The 17,276-nt window shown below is 29.4% G+C and overlaps 1 protein-coding gene across 2 annotated transcripts in view; it reads right to left on the bottom strand.

Annotated features, from left to right (window-relative positions):
• The window catches only part of LOC106461720 (intersectin-1-like), a 223,110-nt gene that overhangs the window by 125,533 nt on the left and 80,301 nt on the right, over positions 1–17,276 (bottom strand). For both annotated transcript variants that reach the window (XM_022388749.1, XM_022388750.1), the window contains exons 15-18: positions 11,181–11,320; positions 10,758–10,911; positions 9,999–10,058; positions 3,109–3,281 (exon numbers count right to left, since the gene is read on the bottom strand). In XM_022388749.1, coding sequence (XP_022244457.1) covers positions 3,109–3,281; positions 9,999–10,058; positions 10,758–10,911; positions 11,181–11,320 — 527 coding nt within the window. The remainder of the gene's footprint in view (positions 1–3,108; positions 3,282–9,998; positions 10,059–10,757; positions 10,912–11,180; positions 11,321–17,276) is intronic.

The following is a 17,276-nucleotide window of genomic DNA, read 5'->3' as shown; positions in this document are numbered from 1 at the left end:
TCTTAATGTTAGCTATTTTATCATTATTGCATATTACCTGACAAAGTATTCATGAATACATTCCTATGTATTTGTATTTGAACTTAGAATATTTCCTGTATTTGTATTCATAAAAAAATGAAATAATTGTATTTGTATTCGATTACTGATCTCCAGTATTTTCTTTATCCCTGGTTGTAACATTGGATGGGTTCTTTTGTATTATTTGGTAGAAACAATTCTGAAACTAATGTATGCCTAACTCACAAATAAAGCTCAAGTCACTTACTTGAACACTAACTTGCAGGATTTCCTTGTTAATCAATCAGTAAGAAACACATTGAATAATTCATTGTTTTGCTTACTAAGTGAATCAATGTCTGACTCACTAACTGACATTTAACTGAACAACTCATTAACTCAATTACCAACTCTGGTATTTATATTGCACTCTTATTTCTCTCTAGTAGCTTCTAGATTCTACAGAGGTCTTAATTTTCATGAAATCATGACATAGTGACAAACTCCTTTTTCCAAATATATATGTAAATTGCAATATTAAAAACACACTTTACAATAGTATCATACTGGAATAAAAAGTTTCATACTTCACTTAACACTCTCTCCATGCGCATCTTTTACTGCACGTGTCACAATGTTTTTAGTGAGTTACATTCAAAACTTAATTACACTTTTTATATTATACCAATTAGTATAGCACAAAATCATACCTAATAATCCATATCTTAATAGTATACAAGTTTTAAGTTCTTAATTTTATAAGGCAATATTAAAAAATCTCCTAAATTTCCCCTAGTGTGAGAAATAGGACCTTTTTCTCTAGGCATCCCCTCTTCTCTCATGTATTTACCACCCTTCCAATAAGTATGAACGTTAAAGTAAATTACTCATTATAATATTGTCATTGCTCAGATAAAGCATACCTTTCATAGCCTTCAATCTTGCTTAGTTACAGAGCCATTAAATAGGAAATCAGACCCCATCTGCAACATCCACCTGTCACATCCTTTTTTTCAGGATTTGTTAATAGTTCTCTCTTATCTTTAATACTATATTATTTATAACCAATAGAAAGCCAAAGTTTTCATCTATCAAATGAAATATGTTGTTTTCTATACTGAGAATTGTCAATTTCTCTTTCAGTACAAGCTTTGTTTTCATGAGAAACATATCGAGTAGCTTTGATGAATTTGTAACAGCTCTTGTCACACAGAAAGCCAGAAATATTGTGATAGTTGTGGGACATTGTCTGCTTTTTGCATGTTATTATTCAATGTTCTTTGGTGCATTATTTAATGCATTACCTTTGTTAGTATAAAAATGTACGATTAAGTGTCATCAACATTCAACAGCCAGAAAAAAATAAAGACAAGAGTAAGTACTATATTTCTTGTTTTTCATGTGTATTCTCTGTTCATTATTATAAAAGTAACAAAAATTCAAAAACAGGAAATTATTTGGTTTAGTTAAGATTTTATTAGGTAAAATAAATATAGACATAATCTGATTTTTTGTATGTAAAAAGACATGTAATGTTCACTGAAAGACTGCCAAATTAGTAGTTAGCAGTATCAAAACTATAACATGTATAAAATGATCATGTGGTCATACAATTCGACGGAGCCCGTGTTGAGAGAGTTAATAGCTTCTTCACAGTGTAATGAACTAGTATGAAAACTTTAATATTAGATTTAATAGCTTCATAATCTATGAGTATAAAACATACTAGTATCCCAAACTAATCTACCTTCATGATAAATTAGCTTCAATGCCTATTACTATTACAGACTAATGCTATGGTGAATTTCACAGCATTATAAAAAGAGTGCCACAGAATGGTTTCAAGTTATGGTAAATTTAATACCTTCATAACGTATTGGGTTTCACTGACCAGCTTAACTCCGTAATAAATTTCACAGTATCACAGACTATTATAATTACATGGTGAACCAGATTTGCATATTAATATGAAACACTAATTTAATATCACTGTTAACTGGCTTCATAATGATTATTATCAGGGATTAATATGCTAAAATAAACTTCATAGATAAATAACATATTAGTACCACAGACTAGCTTAACAGTATGGTGAATAGCTTCATAATGAAGTAGTATCATATTTTAGGTGGATGGTTAGTGGATTTACAGAGTTACATTTAAAATTTAATTAAACTATTTTATTATGAATGTATATAAATAAACTTGGTATCAAAATGTAGTTAATAAATCAAATCTTAATATAAGTTTTAATTTCTTAACTCTAAGGAAATTTCAAAAAAATCCTCAATCTCCAATGACATTTGTTATCTAAGTCTTCCCTAATATGTTTATCATCCCTCTCTGAAGTACAGTATTTAACACAAATTACTCATGATCACATAGATATTACTAAGGCAAAGCATAGATTTTATAGCTTTCAATCTAGTTTGTCTGAAGAGCCATAAACTAGAAAATCAAATCCACTTGCTACACCCACCTCTCAAATCCCATTTTTCACAAATTGCTATTAGCTCTAACACACTATAGTATTGTATTTATAACCAATATAAAGCCAACATTTTAATCTACCAAATGACATATTATATTAGATTGTCTTCTGTACAGGGCATTGTTTATTTCATCATTCAATTTCAAATTTATTCTCATAGAAATCACATCGACGAGCTTAGCTGAATTTTTATTTACTTTTATTGCAAAAATAATTTTGTTAAGATTGAAACATTTCTATTTCCAGAAGGAGAAAGAATTTTGCAAAATAAACTTGAAGGTATACTTAAACTGTAGTCAGGTACCATCAGTTAAAAAATTGGCCAATTCTGAGATGTTGGGTGTCAAAATGATTTTTGCTTGGTGATTTGACATGGAATAATGATCCATGATAGTCAATTAATTGAGTTCATCACTCAGCTATCAGGTTGAAATAGTTACACAAACCCGTATCACTGACTAGTTTAATGACAGGAATTTTGAAGCTTCATCACACATAGAGTAGTGTAATTAATGTTGTTATGATTAGTTTTAGAAAACTGCTAGTAATTCTATAAGAGAGACAGAATTTACATATTTTAACGAGGAAGAGTTTCCTAAACCACAAACACTACTCACCATGATGATGTCACCTGGCATGATAGATAGCTCATCAACATTTCTAGCGTCAAAGGCATAAAGTGCTCGATATTTTTTCATACTTGAAGATTCCTCTTCAGAACTTGTCAAAGCATCTGACAAAGCAACAGTTGTGGTATTTTCATTTTGCACTTCAGTTGTGATGTTGAACTCTGAAAAATTACATGAAGCCTTGCTTCACTTTAAATTACAAGGAACTGGGAATTACAAAAAAGATAATCACAAGATAAAAAAACAAGGCAGAAGGCAGATCTGGGCAATCTTCATTCTGAAAAAAAACTAATGATAACATGCATGGCCGATTTGAAACATAGTGTACAGTAAGGCTGAAAGTTTTGGTTACAGAAAAGAAGAGAGCTATAGTAAAGTAATTCATAACCATCAACAGCATATGTTCTCTAGCACATGGAAAAGAACAGAATAAAAAGTAATAATACATAACAATGTATAGACATTAGAAAATAAAAGGAGAAACTAAAATATTGACATTATTGTGAAAAAATAACTACATAAGAATAGTGATAAATGTTGGATTAAATGTATATGATGAAATATAAACAAAAGTAACAAAATAATTAAATTATAATAAGACAAGTGAGATATTTTTTTGCTTGTTTGTTTGAAGTTAAGCACAAAGCTACACAATGGGCTATCTGTGCTCTGCCCACCATGGGTATCGAAACCTAGTTTCTAACAGTGTAAGTCCGCAGGCATACCTCTGTGCCACTGGGGGGAGACAAGAGAGAGAACAACAATTTAAAAAGAAATAATTTAGATACAATCTTACCATAAAATCATCAGTTAATCATACAGAAGGAATGCCAAATTTTTATGCTAACCTTGAAGAAGAGACAATCTGCTAGACCCTTTCTTATTTACTACTTTCCATAGGTTTAGAATTCAATATCTTACTTCAAAACACACAATTAATTGTTCTTGTGTTGATGAAAAGTCCACCCATGGCTCAGGCCATTCCATTTTGACCTTGATTTGTCCTTTAATAATGGTTTTTCAACACACACTAAGTAGAAACAACAATAAATGTTCTTCACTATTTCTTATGACTTTTGATAGTTGAGGTCTGATCACTCTATCTAAGTCTGTAAACCACTGAATGATCTAAGAAAATGAATATGATCAGAATTAGAAGAACAAAGTATATTATTCTTACTATTCCTTCTGCTTCAGGTTTTTGCCCTCATTGATTTAATACTAACATTTTTGGTTGACCTATCTTTCTCGTTGCTTTAACTTCAAAAGGTACTCTACTATGATTGCATCAACAAAATTTGAACCTAATGCAAATATTACACTTTACCCACTAAGCACTTCCAGCTCATACATGACTTTTGGACATTCTATCAATATCAACTGACTAATTTAGCATTAAAAATAGGTTTTATATAGGTAAATTACTTTGTAAAAGGCAATGGAAGATGAAATCATTTTAAATGAATATTTCTCTGCAAGAAATGAACCAATAAGAACAAAAGTTCTATTGTTCAAAAGCTCTAATGTTAAATGTTGAAAGGCAATTTTGGTGCTTTTTACGGTTTTTCAGATATTGTGATGGCCAAAATAGTCCCCCAATTTCTCTATGATAAACTCCCAATTTTAGTGTTAAATATCAATATATATGAAATGAACAAAGCTAAAGAACTTTTCAATTGCAATCTATAAACTATTTCACTGATCATCCAGAAATACACCTAAAAATATGAGCAAACTTGAGAGCCTAGATTGTATTTAATAGAATATAAGCCTAAAATGCCTGAACTTAGATTATGAAATACACTCATTTTAAATTTTTAAAACATTCACAATGTAAAATCAATTATTCTGAAGTTAATACCTGGAAGTTACGATTTTTAGTTATAATCTTCCAGAACATTCTATGAGGCCTAACATAGTAACCTTCTCCAGGCCTTTTCCAAATTTGAACTCTTAATTATAAGAATAAGCCTATATTCATAAAAAAATAACTTCTAAGTCATAGGCATAAGAAGCATTTAACCCTCTCTCTATTAGCACCTTTTTCTCCAGTGTCACTAGGATTTAGTGAATTACATTCAAAATCTAATTAAATTACTTTCTTTCATGGTATACCAATAAATATAGTATATGAAACAGCTAATAATCTAAATTTTTAATAGTATATAAATTTCAAGTTCTTACTTTTATAAGACAATAATAAAAAAAAAATCTAGAATTTCCCCTAGTGTGAGAATTGAGACATTTGCTCTTTTGGCATCCCCTCTTCTCTTAATTTATTTACCACCTCTCCAAGAAGTACAAATTTTAATGTAAATTACTTATTACAATATCGTCATCATTCAGGCAAAGCATAATTTTCAAAGCCTTCAATATTATTTGATTATAAAGTCATGAAATAGACAACCAGACCCCTCTTGCCATGCTCATTTGTCACATCCTTTCTTTCAGAAATTGCTCTCTGACTTGCAATACTATAATATTTATAACAAATAGAAAGCCAAGGTTTCCATCTATCAAATGACATATTATATCATATTGTTTACTGTAAGTAGAATTGTCAATATTGCTTTCAGTTCCAGCTTCTTTCCCACAGAAACCACACTGAATAGCTTAGATGAAGTTTTAACTGTTCTTGTTACATACTTAGAAAGCTAGAAAATTTGTGATAGACATGGGACATCATCTGCTTTTTGCATGTTATTATTCTGTATTCTTTGATCCATTGTTTAGCTCTAAATTTACGGGAGTGTACCCACGTAATCTCTCACGTAACCAACAAAACAACAAGAGTATAAAAAAATACTTTTTTCCAACTTATAGATGTTTCAAATTTCATTTGCATAACCCCCAGAACCTCCAAAGTGTATATCAAAAGTTCTTTTTAATTTAAGTTAAATATTTATATATATATTTTTGTTCACTTTATCTATGATACTAATTGTACTTGGTAAATAATACAAAGAGACAGTAATAAGAGCTAAGTCACTGTGGTATTTTTCAAATTTCCAATCCAAAAACACATTCTAAACATACAATATCAAAATATATAAACACAATTTTTTTAGAATACTGTATTTTTAAATACATTGCACAGTGTCCTGCTATCAACCATAACCCAATTTAATGTGAAAGTGTGATAATATAGCTTTTCAGTCTAATGAGACGTCAATATGAAGGGACAATGGGTGGACATGTGGCTAGGTTTACACAAAAAAAGCAAGCAAGCTTTTACATAGTGATTATAATCCAGTTTTAAAAATATAAATCCCTTCAATATGAGAAGGTAGCCAACAAGTGAAAAAGGAGTTTTACTCAAACATCACTCAAAGTAATGTTCAAACGTCAGAAATTTCAACAAACTCATCTATTCATGCATGGTTATCACTACAAACCAGTTGATATAATGGATATAACTCAAAAACTACTTCAAACAGCCGGTTAAGCTTTAAAACATATTTAAGACTTCAAAAAGACTAAGTGTGACAAAGACCTTAGTTTCATAACTTGAGAACTGAATATGCCAGTGTTCCAATAGAATAAAGGAAGAAATTCTTAAAAACATATCATTCTTGATTAATAAAAACTTAATACTGTTAGGGTTTGTACAGATTCCCTAGAACACTACTTTTAAACATCTTGAATGTATTGTGGAATATCTTTGACTGATTTTGTCAGCTTTTGGATCATGAAAATAATTATTTCTGAAAAACATATTAAAGGTTATTTAGTCAAATATAATAAAGTGGTCATTGTAATGTGTTATGACATTCCTTTTAGCTCTGGAACATCTTATGTTGTATGCTACATAATGTTTGAAAAATGTAATATCAGTTACAACAATAGAAAATACAAATCACAAAATATTTCTAATGACATGAAGCAAGAACAATAATAAAAGGAACCAACAATGTTATTGACTATTCACAAACTGTATCAATGTAGACAAGGAAAAAAAAATTTAAAAACTTTAGTTTTTAAATAACCATTCTATTTACAGAGTTGTTTATTAGAAAATCTGTTCAATGTATTTCATTTTACACTATGGGATTGTTTTTCTCTATGAAATATTTGTATACTGGATAATGTAAGAAAATGATTGAGAGCCTAACCAGAATATTTCTAAAAAAAAATATTTAAAACTCCCATAAAAATGTTTACAGTTGATAAATTCCCAGTTTCAATAACCATCTCCTACCTAGGAAAACAAAGTGTCACTTTCTAAACAACTTAAGTATTTAATAAGAAAGTTCTACGTACAGGTCAGATTTAAAATCTTCAAACCATACTTTAGAATAAAATACAAAGGATCATCTTCTTCTCCCTCTTATATTGTTTATAAATACACATGTGGTGACTTCAAATATCTCTATAAAACAAAGGATCATCTTCTTCTCCCTCTTATATTGTCTATAAATACACATGTGGTGACTTCAAATATCTCTATAAAACAAAGGATCATCTTCTTCTCCCTCTTATATTGTCTATAAATACACATGTGGTGACTTCAAATATCTCTATAAAACAAAGGATCATCTTCTTCTCCCTCTTATATTGTCTATAAATACACATGTGGTGACTTCAAGACTAACTATATTGGAAAACCTAAACAATGTTTTATCACCTGCATCCATAAGAGTATGGGAGTATCAGTTAGGTAAGGTAACATTCTTTTAAGTACATCCAATTTGGCAGTCTGAAGTCACAGACATGAAACTAGATATTTGATAACTTGTTTGGTATCCACCTTTCTTTTTAATAGTAATTCCAACCTTGAACTGTTAATCAAAGAAAGCATTCATAAAAAAATATCCCTTGTTTAAAATATAACAGTCCTCCTACATGCTGAATTTGTTTTAAAATAATTTTCTGACAAACCACTTTATAAATAGAATGCTTATTTAAAAGAAAACAAAGATGTTTAATCTTATTTCCTTAACTTATTAAACTGTTTGAAAATAGTCAATAATATTGTGGGTCAATTTTGTTGTTGTTCTTGCTTCAGCAATTAGATCATTCTTATGATCTTATACTTCCTGTTGTGCCTAATTATCCTTATTTTCTCACACCTGACAATCACCTAAGTAAAGTCAAAATGTTCCATGGCCAAATTTATATATATATTAGCCAACAATGTGTGTGTGAGTATTTCTCTGTAAAAACATTTCACAGGGAGGGAACAAGGTATGATTTTTATGTACATAAAATTACTTAACCCTCTGGGTATGGGCACCTACAATTTGTGGGGAAGTCATATGGGAATTTCACTCATGCAACAATACATACTGTAACTCTGAGATTTCTTAATAAAAATTTAAACACAGATACCCCTTTAAACACTTTCCGGCACAATTCACTAAGTTCTTTCAAAATGTAAATAAACACCTTTATTATCAGTAAATGTGAATGAAATTAATGTTATAATAAATGTTGTCAGTCACAGTTTTATGTTATCCAAGTTTTAAAGCCTATATTTGAAAAGAAACCTTTAAAACCTACTTAAAACTTAAGTTTTTCTTGTCAAGGTGACCCATGAGCTATAAACTTTTGCACTCCCAATCTTGTTTAAGATCCTGGCAGACTTGTAGATGTAAATCTAGACAATAAGTATGTTTACATGGCCTATTGACACGTACATTCCAAAGTTCTCTTGATAAATGCAGTAATAACAAGTAATAAATTTTGTCAACCTTCTGTACATGTGTTTGATCTATATAGCCTACATGTAGAGGTTACATATGCAGGTATACAGTCATTAGAAAGAGCTCATTTTACACTATAATCCAATAATGGTTATTTTGAAATTGGTGCACAGTTTTCATCTTGAGGTATATTTAACTGCCAGTAGTATTGTTGACTGCATGATCAACGATAGCACTTACGGTTGTTTCTTATGTTATAGTTAGGGAGAAAGTTAAATTGTATCTAGTTTTTACTTTTATATTTTAATTAATTATGTATTATTTGTGTTTTAAAATACTATTTGAAAAGTATTATGATTTTTTTAAATATTATTCTATGCTTATCCTCACTAAACAAGTTTTTCCTACATTATAATGGGTCGCAGGTGCTAGTTGGTGTTTCGACATAAATCATAAAAGACAAAAAACTGAAAATGAAACATAAAATTACACTATTAGTGAAAAGACCCAAAGAAGATGTTTGAAGACTATTCTATGAAGAGTTAAAAGGTATGTACATTTTTTCTATTTCATATTTTAAAGATTTCATTGCACTATATGTTGATGATAATAGCTAGAGTTAGTGATATTGTAGGAAAATAAAATATAAACATTTACCTTAAAAAACTTTTAATATTCATTAAGGAGGTTCTAGAGGTTATACAAATGAAATATGAAAACTATAAAATGAAAAAAAGTATTTCTATACTTTAAATGAAAATCACCTTACATCAAACTATTCAGAGATTGAGTGAAAATAACTACTATAGATAAAAGACACAATTAAAATAATGACATTTTTGTATCCAAGATACTTATGATCTTAACAACATATTACCAGGTTTTGTGAGGATATCTCAAAGTCGAGTTTTTGTTGAGAGAGTTAAAGTGGTACCAGTCATGAAAAGGTTAACTCACCTGTTTTCACTTGGAAAACCTAATGAACTAATTTTTCAAACTAGAATTGGAATGAACCGGTCCAAAATCTAAACACACACACCTTCCATCTGATATTTGTGATATTCATAGTAAACTGCATCATTCATTACATTTTTCTATTATCCTTGTAACAATGTCATATCATCTGTTACGATTCACAACACAAATTGAAAAATACTTCACCAAACTTTTATAGTTACCATAATTAAAATAAGGACTAATGGGATTAAAGAAATATATTTTCTATAATATACTCACCAGCCCAGTTGTCATCCTGAAACTCTGCTCCACTGTTTCCCCAGACATCATCAAAACTTGCTGAAAAATACCAATTAATTGTTCACAACTGACCAACATTACAATCTAACTAGTTTATTCATTAACCTTTTGGTTTATACTTAATGAGTCTTTACACAAAGAGGTTTTATTAATTAATAGTTCAACAACTATGTGCACACAAATGAAGCAATAGTAGGGGGAAAACAGTCTGAAAAAGAGCTTTCCTTTCAAACAATATGCATCTACAACTATTTGTGTGAGATAGCACACAAAGTTAACAGAACTATAAAACTTTTAGAAACCAGTATTTTGAAAAAATTTTTAGGTGACCCAGAATGTAAACTCAGATATGAACACTAAGAATTTATATACCTCTGCTGGAGACTTTGTCTGGACCTACATTTGTAAGTTCATTTACGATAACATGCAATTTTCTTCATTTCCCCTAAATTCATAAAGCTTCTAATCACTCTGTTGTCTGTTTACATATATAAATTACAATTGTGAAGGAGGACTTCATATAAAGTGATTGTATTAAACACTAACCTTATTATATGCTTTTAAACAACTTACTTCTTGGTGTATTTGATACTTTTTTTGTCTTCTGTATTACTGAGTCCCAGTACACCTCAGACTTGTTTTATTAAGAAATTTTGTTACATGTTTTGTAGTTATGAATACTTTGTAAGTTTAGAATAATCTTTATTTCTAATGAACTTAAAAACAAAGGAAACCTACTCATATCAGGTTGAATACTCTGCTGTACTTGTGGTTCAGTAAATGTACTATCCTTTTCTTTTTTAAGCTGCAAAACATTTAGCCGTTTTTCTTCATACACCTGTTGAAGCTTTCCATTTGCTTTCATTATATCAGCTAATTGTTGCTTTAATTCCTAAAATATTAAACAGATACACCTTTACATAATTCCATCATTCAATGTTTTATCTGACATACAACTTTACATTATTATTAGTCTTCAGTAAATATATCTTTAGGTTAGTTATGGTTAAATTAGAAAAATAAATAAGGCACACATCAAGCAGCTCATGAGTAATATAATACAATAGCATAACATAACCAACAACATTATCTGCCATTTTATTTCCATCTTTAATTATTTTGAAAAGCATATGTTTGAAAAGTTTTCTAATCAATTTTTACCTTCAATTCAGAATTGTTGTTTTCTATGTCTTGAAGTTTCTGAGCTGTTTCAGTCTCAATGCTGGAAAGGGTACTTCGTAACTGGTTCAGGGTAGCTTGTTTGTTGTTGTAGCTGTGCATCACAATGTTGTATGATTCAGCTAAACAAGAAAAATTCCTGATAACAGCCTTCTTTAAGCACTAGGATTACAGTACTTGTTTTACTCAATCACTACATGCATACATTTTGTTAAGGTTATATGCTTTGTTTCAAAATTTAAGGTAAATTGTAACTTATTTTATACTATAACCCAGCAAAAAAAATCTGTGGCTATTGTGTGCATAAATCAGAAACCAACAATATAACCGTAAAAAAAAACAGTTTCAGTACTGCTCAATAAAAAAAAAAACAGTTTCAGTACTGCTCAATAAAAAAAACAACTTACAACAATGGGAAGAAAAATCAATGATAATATTACCACACCAGAAAAGATTTTACAGCTACTCAAGTAATTCTCCAGGATTTGGTGGTCAAAGAACAAGATTAGGATAATAAAAACTGTATGTAGGAGGTATTCAAGCACATTGAATTAAAAATACTGGATAATGACAAGAAGCTGAAATGGCTAAAATATACACAAATGTGCAACATACTGCTTGTGTTCATCTAGCATCATATGGTATGATACGTAAGCATACCATTCATTTTCTACCTTCCTATTTTAATAAATTATTATAAAGTATTAAGTTATTGTAGGAACGTGCAGTTTTCACATAACATGTGGTCAAGAACGACATTAAATTGCTTTCATTTTAACTACCTTTGTTCTTTGTCATGCCCATGGATAAAAAGCTGCACCCTGTGCATGGATATCAATGGTATGGTCCTCTAACTGTAGGCCATGCAATGTTCGAAGTTTACCTAAGTTTCAATGGGAACGACCAGCAACTTGATAGTTCTAGTCAATCTGGGTGTGTTTGACATTACTACTAAAGTAAGTAACATCATGTAATAGGATCTCTACCAAGGTAGATTGAAAAGGAAATAGTTTATAATCAAGTAAAAGTGACCATCCATCATCCATAAGCATGTTCAGTGTCTTTCTAAGCAATTGTGTCCAGCCTCTCTATTTCCTTGACCGAACTTGGTTACTCGGAGAACTCAAAATTACTTTATACTTCATAATAAACATCTTGTTGAAATCTTCCATTATTCTGCAAATCTATCTTGTTGCTCTAATTTTCAGAAATTGTATTATTTAATCTTTTGTAATTAGGTAGGTAATTAGGGGTTTATGAAATTTTCTTCTTAACTTAATAAAAAAAAAATATTAAACAAATGATTAAACATCACTGTTTTTAATCAATTTGTCTATCAATTACTGTAATATATTTTTTTCTGAAACTAATATAACTGAGAATCCACAGCAATTCTGTCACAGCCTCAGTCAATAACTGGTTATTCCTAAACAAATACAATACAAATGTTGATTTTTCATTGCTTGGAAGTTGTAATACTCAGGAGAAAAATGTCTTGTATTTTTGACGAACATAATAATTGAAAATGCAAGTGCTATAAAGTAATGACTTAAAAAATAAAAACTTCCATCCTGTTTACGAATGCTAAAATATGACTTTAGGTGTGGACTTTGTATTTTTATAAATATCATGCTATCTATATCTTGAAAAACTTGAAATATTTATCTTTAATGTTGTTTTTTTTTTCAGATCAATCATATTACTAGACAAAGATATAAACTTTGAAATAGTTGAATTATACATAATCCAACTCACCAACTCAATGATTTTCTATGTTTTCTAACTGATTTTTTTTTACTAAAGTTACAAACAGTGTGTAGTTAAGTAAAAAATAATAAGAATATAAAATTATCAGTAGTGCTTATAGAGATCTAGTTGGAACCTCCCCCGATAGTATCCTGAACATCCTAACAGCATTTGACATAATTTGCAACACGCACAAATCATGTTTCAAAATTGTTAAACATAAATACTCCACCTAGCAAGCTTTTACATCTGTCTGTTTTATTTCTCTTTTTATTAACATCAGTAGTTTTGATCATGTAATGATTTTTGGACACCTATTGAAAAAAAAAATATTTCCAACAATGAAAGAAATATTAAACTAACTCATAATGTAGGCTGACAATCAAAACTAGTCATTTAAAAAAAAAAAATTACTGTTCATTGTTTTAGGATGACAAAATTCATTAACTTTATGTAAAAATTTGGTGTATGAAACTGTGGCAAAGTAATATGCTTATTTTTATAAAAAAATAGAAATTTGTAGGGAGAAACCTGCAGAACACCATTAATCATATTTTCAGGATGTTATAGATTTTGGTACTATTTGTATGATATATTTTCATGTACAACAGTTTAGGATGAATAAAGCATCTTCCTCCTAACTGATTGTAACTGAAGACAGGATTTACTCTTGTTTTTCATAAATCTTTGCCTCATGCTTTTAAGGAAATTTTATATGTTAATTCGAAGTATTTAAATTTTAACTCAAAAATATTTTAGACTTGATATTTTCATATCCTGACACTTATTTAGTGTAAGATATCAAGAAAAAATTTATATCTTCATTCCTGCACAGCTGCAGAGTTTTAACTATAAACAAAACAAACTACATATTGATGTCTTTTGGCCCATTCCAAAGTACTTTTATTTTTAATAAGAACTTATAACTCCCTTAGAATCCATTCTATTAATCGCTTAGAATCCATTTCTTGATTTTCAGGCATTTCCTTTAGTTTTTGAACAGGCCTTGGTCAAAACCTAGCTATAGTGCTACATCAAGTGGTTTAATTATTAGACATGATTGGACAGAGCACAAATTAGACTATCTTGTATTAACCCTATCACCCCAGGTATCCTTTACTGCGCATGGCACAAGGTTTTAGTGTCTTACATTCAAAATTTATTAAACTACTTTTTGTTTATGTTATACCAATTATAATTTTATATAGCATAAAATCTTAGCTAATAATACATATTTTTAATATTAATTATATTATAATATTATTTTAGGTTCATAATTCTACAAGGAATTATTAAAAAGAATCCTGAATTTCCACTAGTGTGACACACATGACATTTTGTCTTGGCATATCATCAACCCTATTTTATTCACCACCCCTCGAAAAAGTATGAAATTATACATAAAATACTCTCTATAAAATTGTTATTGCTCAGACAAACCATAATTTTAATATAGTGTTGAATTATATTTGGTTACAGAGCTATTAAATAGAAAATCAGACCCCTCCTGCCAAATTCTCTTTCACAATTTGTTGGTAGTTCAATCTTATGTTTCATTATATATTACCTACAACCATTAGAAAAATCAAGGTTTCCATCTATCAAATGACATTGTATAATGTTGTGTTCTGAATATAATATCATCAATTTCACTTACAATACAAGATTTGTTCTCTTGTCACATAGTTAGAAACCCAGAAAAATGTTAAGAGGTAAGGGAATTTGTCTATTTTTTGCGTGTTATTAGTCTATATTCATTGGTGCATTATTTAATTAGATAAAAATTATTAACTACATTACTATCATTACTATAAAAAATTAGGCTTAACTGTCCTCAACAATCGACAGCAAGAAAAAAAGAAGATAGGGTAAGTACTTTATTTCTTGTTTTTCATATTTATTATCATAAAAGTAACTAAATTCTAAAAATCTAAATCTTTTTAAGTTATTTAAGATAAAATAAGTAATAATAATAATATGAATAAAATGATTCATGAAGCATACACATGCACAAGGAGCTCGTTGGTAATGAATTCAACAGTGTAATGTGACCTGCACGTTCTCTAAGTGATTTACAACTTTTTAAGGCACAGATAGTGGTTAGACACGGTTCAAAAGGCAATAAAACAATAAAATTTAATTATAAATAGATGTATTATGTTAAAATTTGAAGTCATTCTAGAAACAAAAAAAGGTTAATTTAAGTTTCTTACAATTTTTTTTTGGTGGTTACTAGGTCGGTCGAATTTACCAATTCCGTTTTGAGATAGGGTAGAGAAAATAACAGATAAACTACAAAGTTTTACAAAAAAAACAACACATGTTTCAAATGCATTTCTGAGGTTTTAGAGGTTACACAAAGGAAATTTGAGATTTTGGAGATGAGAAAAAGTATTTTTCATTTTAACATGAAAATTACTTTGCACAAGGACTATTAAAAACAAATACTCAATATATTCATTGACAAATCTATTTTATTAAAAATACTTCACTAAAAAATATGATTTTTGGTATGTGAAGGACAAATTTCACGAAGATATACCCAATATATAGATAGTTATAAGTATTAAAGTTATGCCAACTTTAAACGAGTATAGAAGGTCACGTGACTCGGTCAAATTTACCACGCCTGTATTGACAGAGTAAATATATAAGCTTTAGAGTTTTTTATTTTGTTGTTTTTTTGTAAGTGTTCCTTTCATTGTGAATTACAAAAATATTTGTGTGTTAAACTACATCTGTTTGAAAGTTACAGAAATTTTCTTCAATGAAAAGACATTAGATAACTTGAGATAAACTTGTACAGTTTGGAGATGGGTTGAATGGGTAACAAAGAAAACTATATTAAAAGCTTAACGCAGTAGTAAATGTACAATGTCTGTAGAAGGTTTTGTCATCATCAGGATTATGAAGCTTGCATAGACACAGGAATATATATGTATATAGTGCTAGGCAAAGAACTCACATGACTAAAGAGTGCTTAAGACTTAATAGAGGTATTTTGCAGATGTTTGATTCATGATAAATGAACATAAATAAATTGCCTGAGTGGCTATTTAATTATTTGTAACTGTAATTGTAGCATGTTTTAAGGAAAAACATTATTACTTTTATTATGATATTAAAACATGTTTTCACAAGTTAATTTATTTGATTTACAAAAGATTAGTGTGGAATTACTACATATCTGAAAAACAAATAATGACATTAATAATTTATCCACCAGGAAGGAAATGTTCATAAAACTTGTGGGAATTCATTTTTTTTTACTAAAAATATGTTTTTGCAAATGTGAAAATGGCAACCTTCAGAAAAAGCCCATCAGTGAAATCATAAATAATTCGATAACTATTTTAAAAAAAAGAAAAGAAAAATAATTAATACCATGTTAGAATAATGTAGTGACTGAAAAAAGTCAAGTCTGTTATCAGATAACAGTTTTACTTCTTTTTTTTCTAGCCGCGGCATAGAGTATCATAGAATGTCTTCGAGTTATTGTTTTTCTTTATTTTCAAGTACAATCTTTTACCTCATAGCTCCATCATCTCTTGACCAAGATTTAGTTAAGATTTTGGACTCAGGAGATTAAACCCATTCGATTGATGTACTTGACCACACCCAAGGTCCCTATATTAATTTACTCTAATTGTGGCTAAAAGAATTCCAATTTGAAGGCAGGCTGGTAGACATCCTGATGAGTAATAAAATAAAATCAGGTATGTGCGTGCCCCAAAAATAAAGCTATTAAAAAAGAAAATAAAGGTCTCAGATTATATTACTCTAATCCTGCCTAAAAGAATTTCATGTACCACGGCTATTGAGAATTTCCTCGTTTTTCCTTGTACGGGTTTTAAGGGTGTAATAATCAATTAATTGAATGTAATCGACTAATAAATTCATCAATTAACTCTCTCACTACGGGGTTGGTCCATCTGACCGAGTCACGTGACCTTTTGTACTCATTTAAAGTCTTTATAAATTTAATACTTACAACTCTCAATATATTGGGTACCTTTTTTTCTTTCTAGAATGACATCAAATTGTAAAATGAAACTACATTCGTTTATCCTAAGTAGCTCTAAGTTCAAAACATTATACATCTATCTATAATTAAATTTTATTGCCCTTTGAACCTTGTCTAACTACTATCTGTGCCATCATAAGTTGTAAATCACTCAAGGAACGTGCAGCTAAGTTATGGTATCGATGTTCTTTACCCACAAGCTGCTCCTATGCATGCCTCATGAACCATTGTAATTATATCATTATTATTACTTATTTTACCTAATCTAGTCTTAAATAACTTTAAAAAGATCCATATTTTTAGATTTT

The sequence above is a fragment of the Limulus polyphemus genome, unplaced genomic scaffold, assembly GCF_000517525.1.
Source record: "Limulus polyphemus unplaced genomic scaffold, Limulus_polyphemus-2.1.2 Scaffold1018, whole genome shotgun sequence".
In the NCBI taxonomy this organism is placed as follows: Eukaryota; Metazoa; Arthropoda; class Merostomata; order Xiphosura; family Limulidae; genus Limulus; species Limulus polyphemus.
The sequence above is the reverse complement of the archived record's forward strand: the minus strand, read 5'-3'. Positions and strand labels throughout refer to the sequence as shown.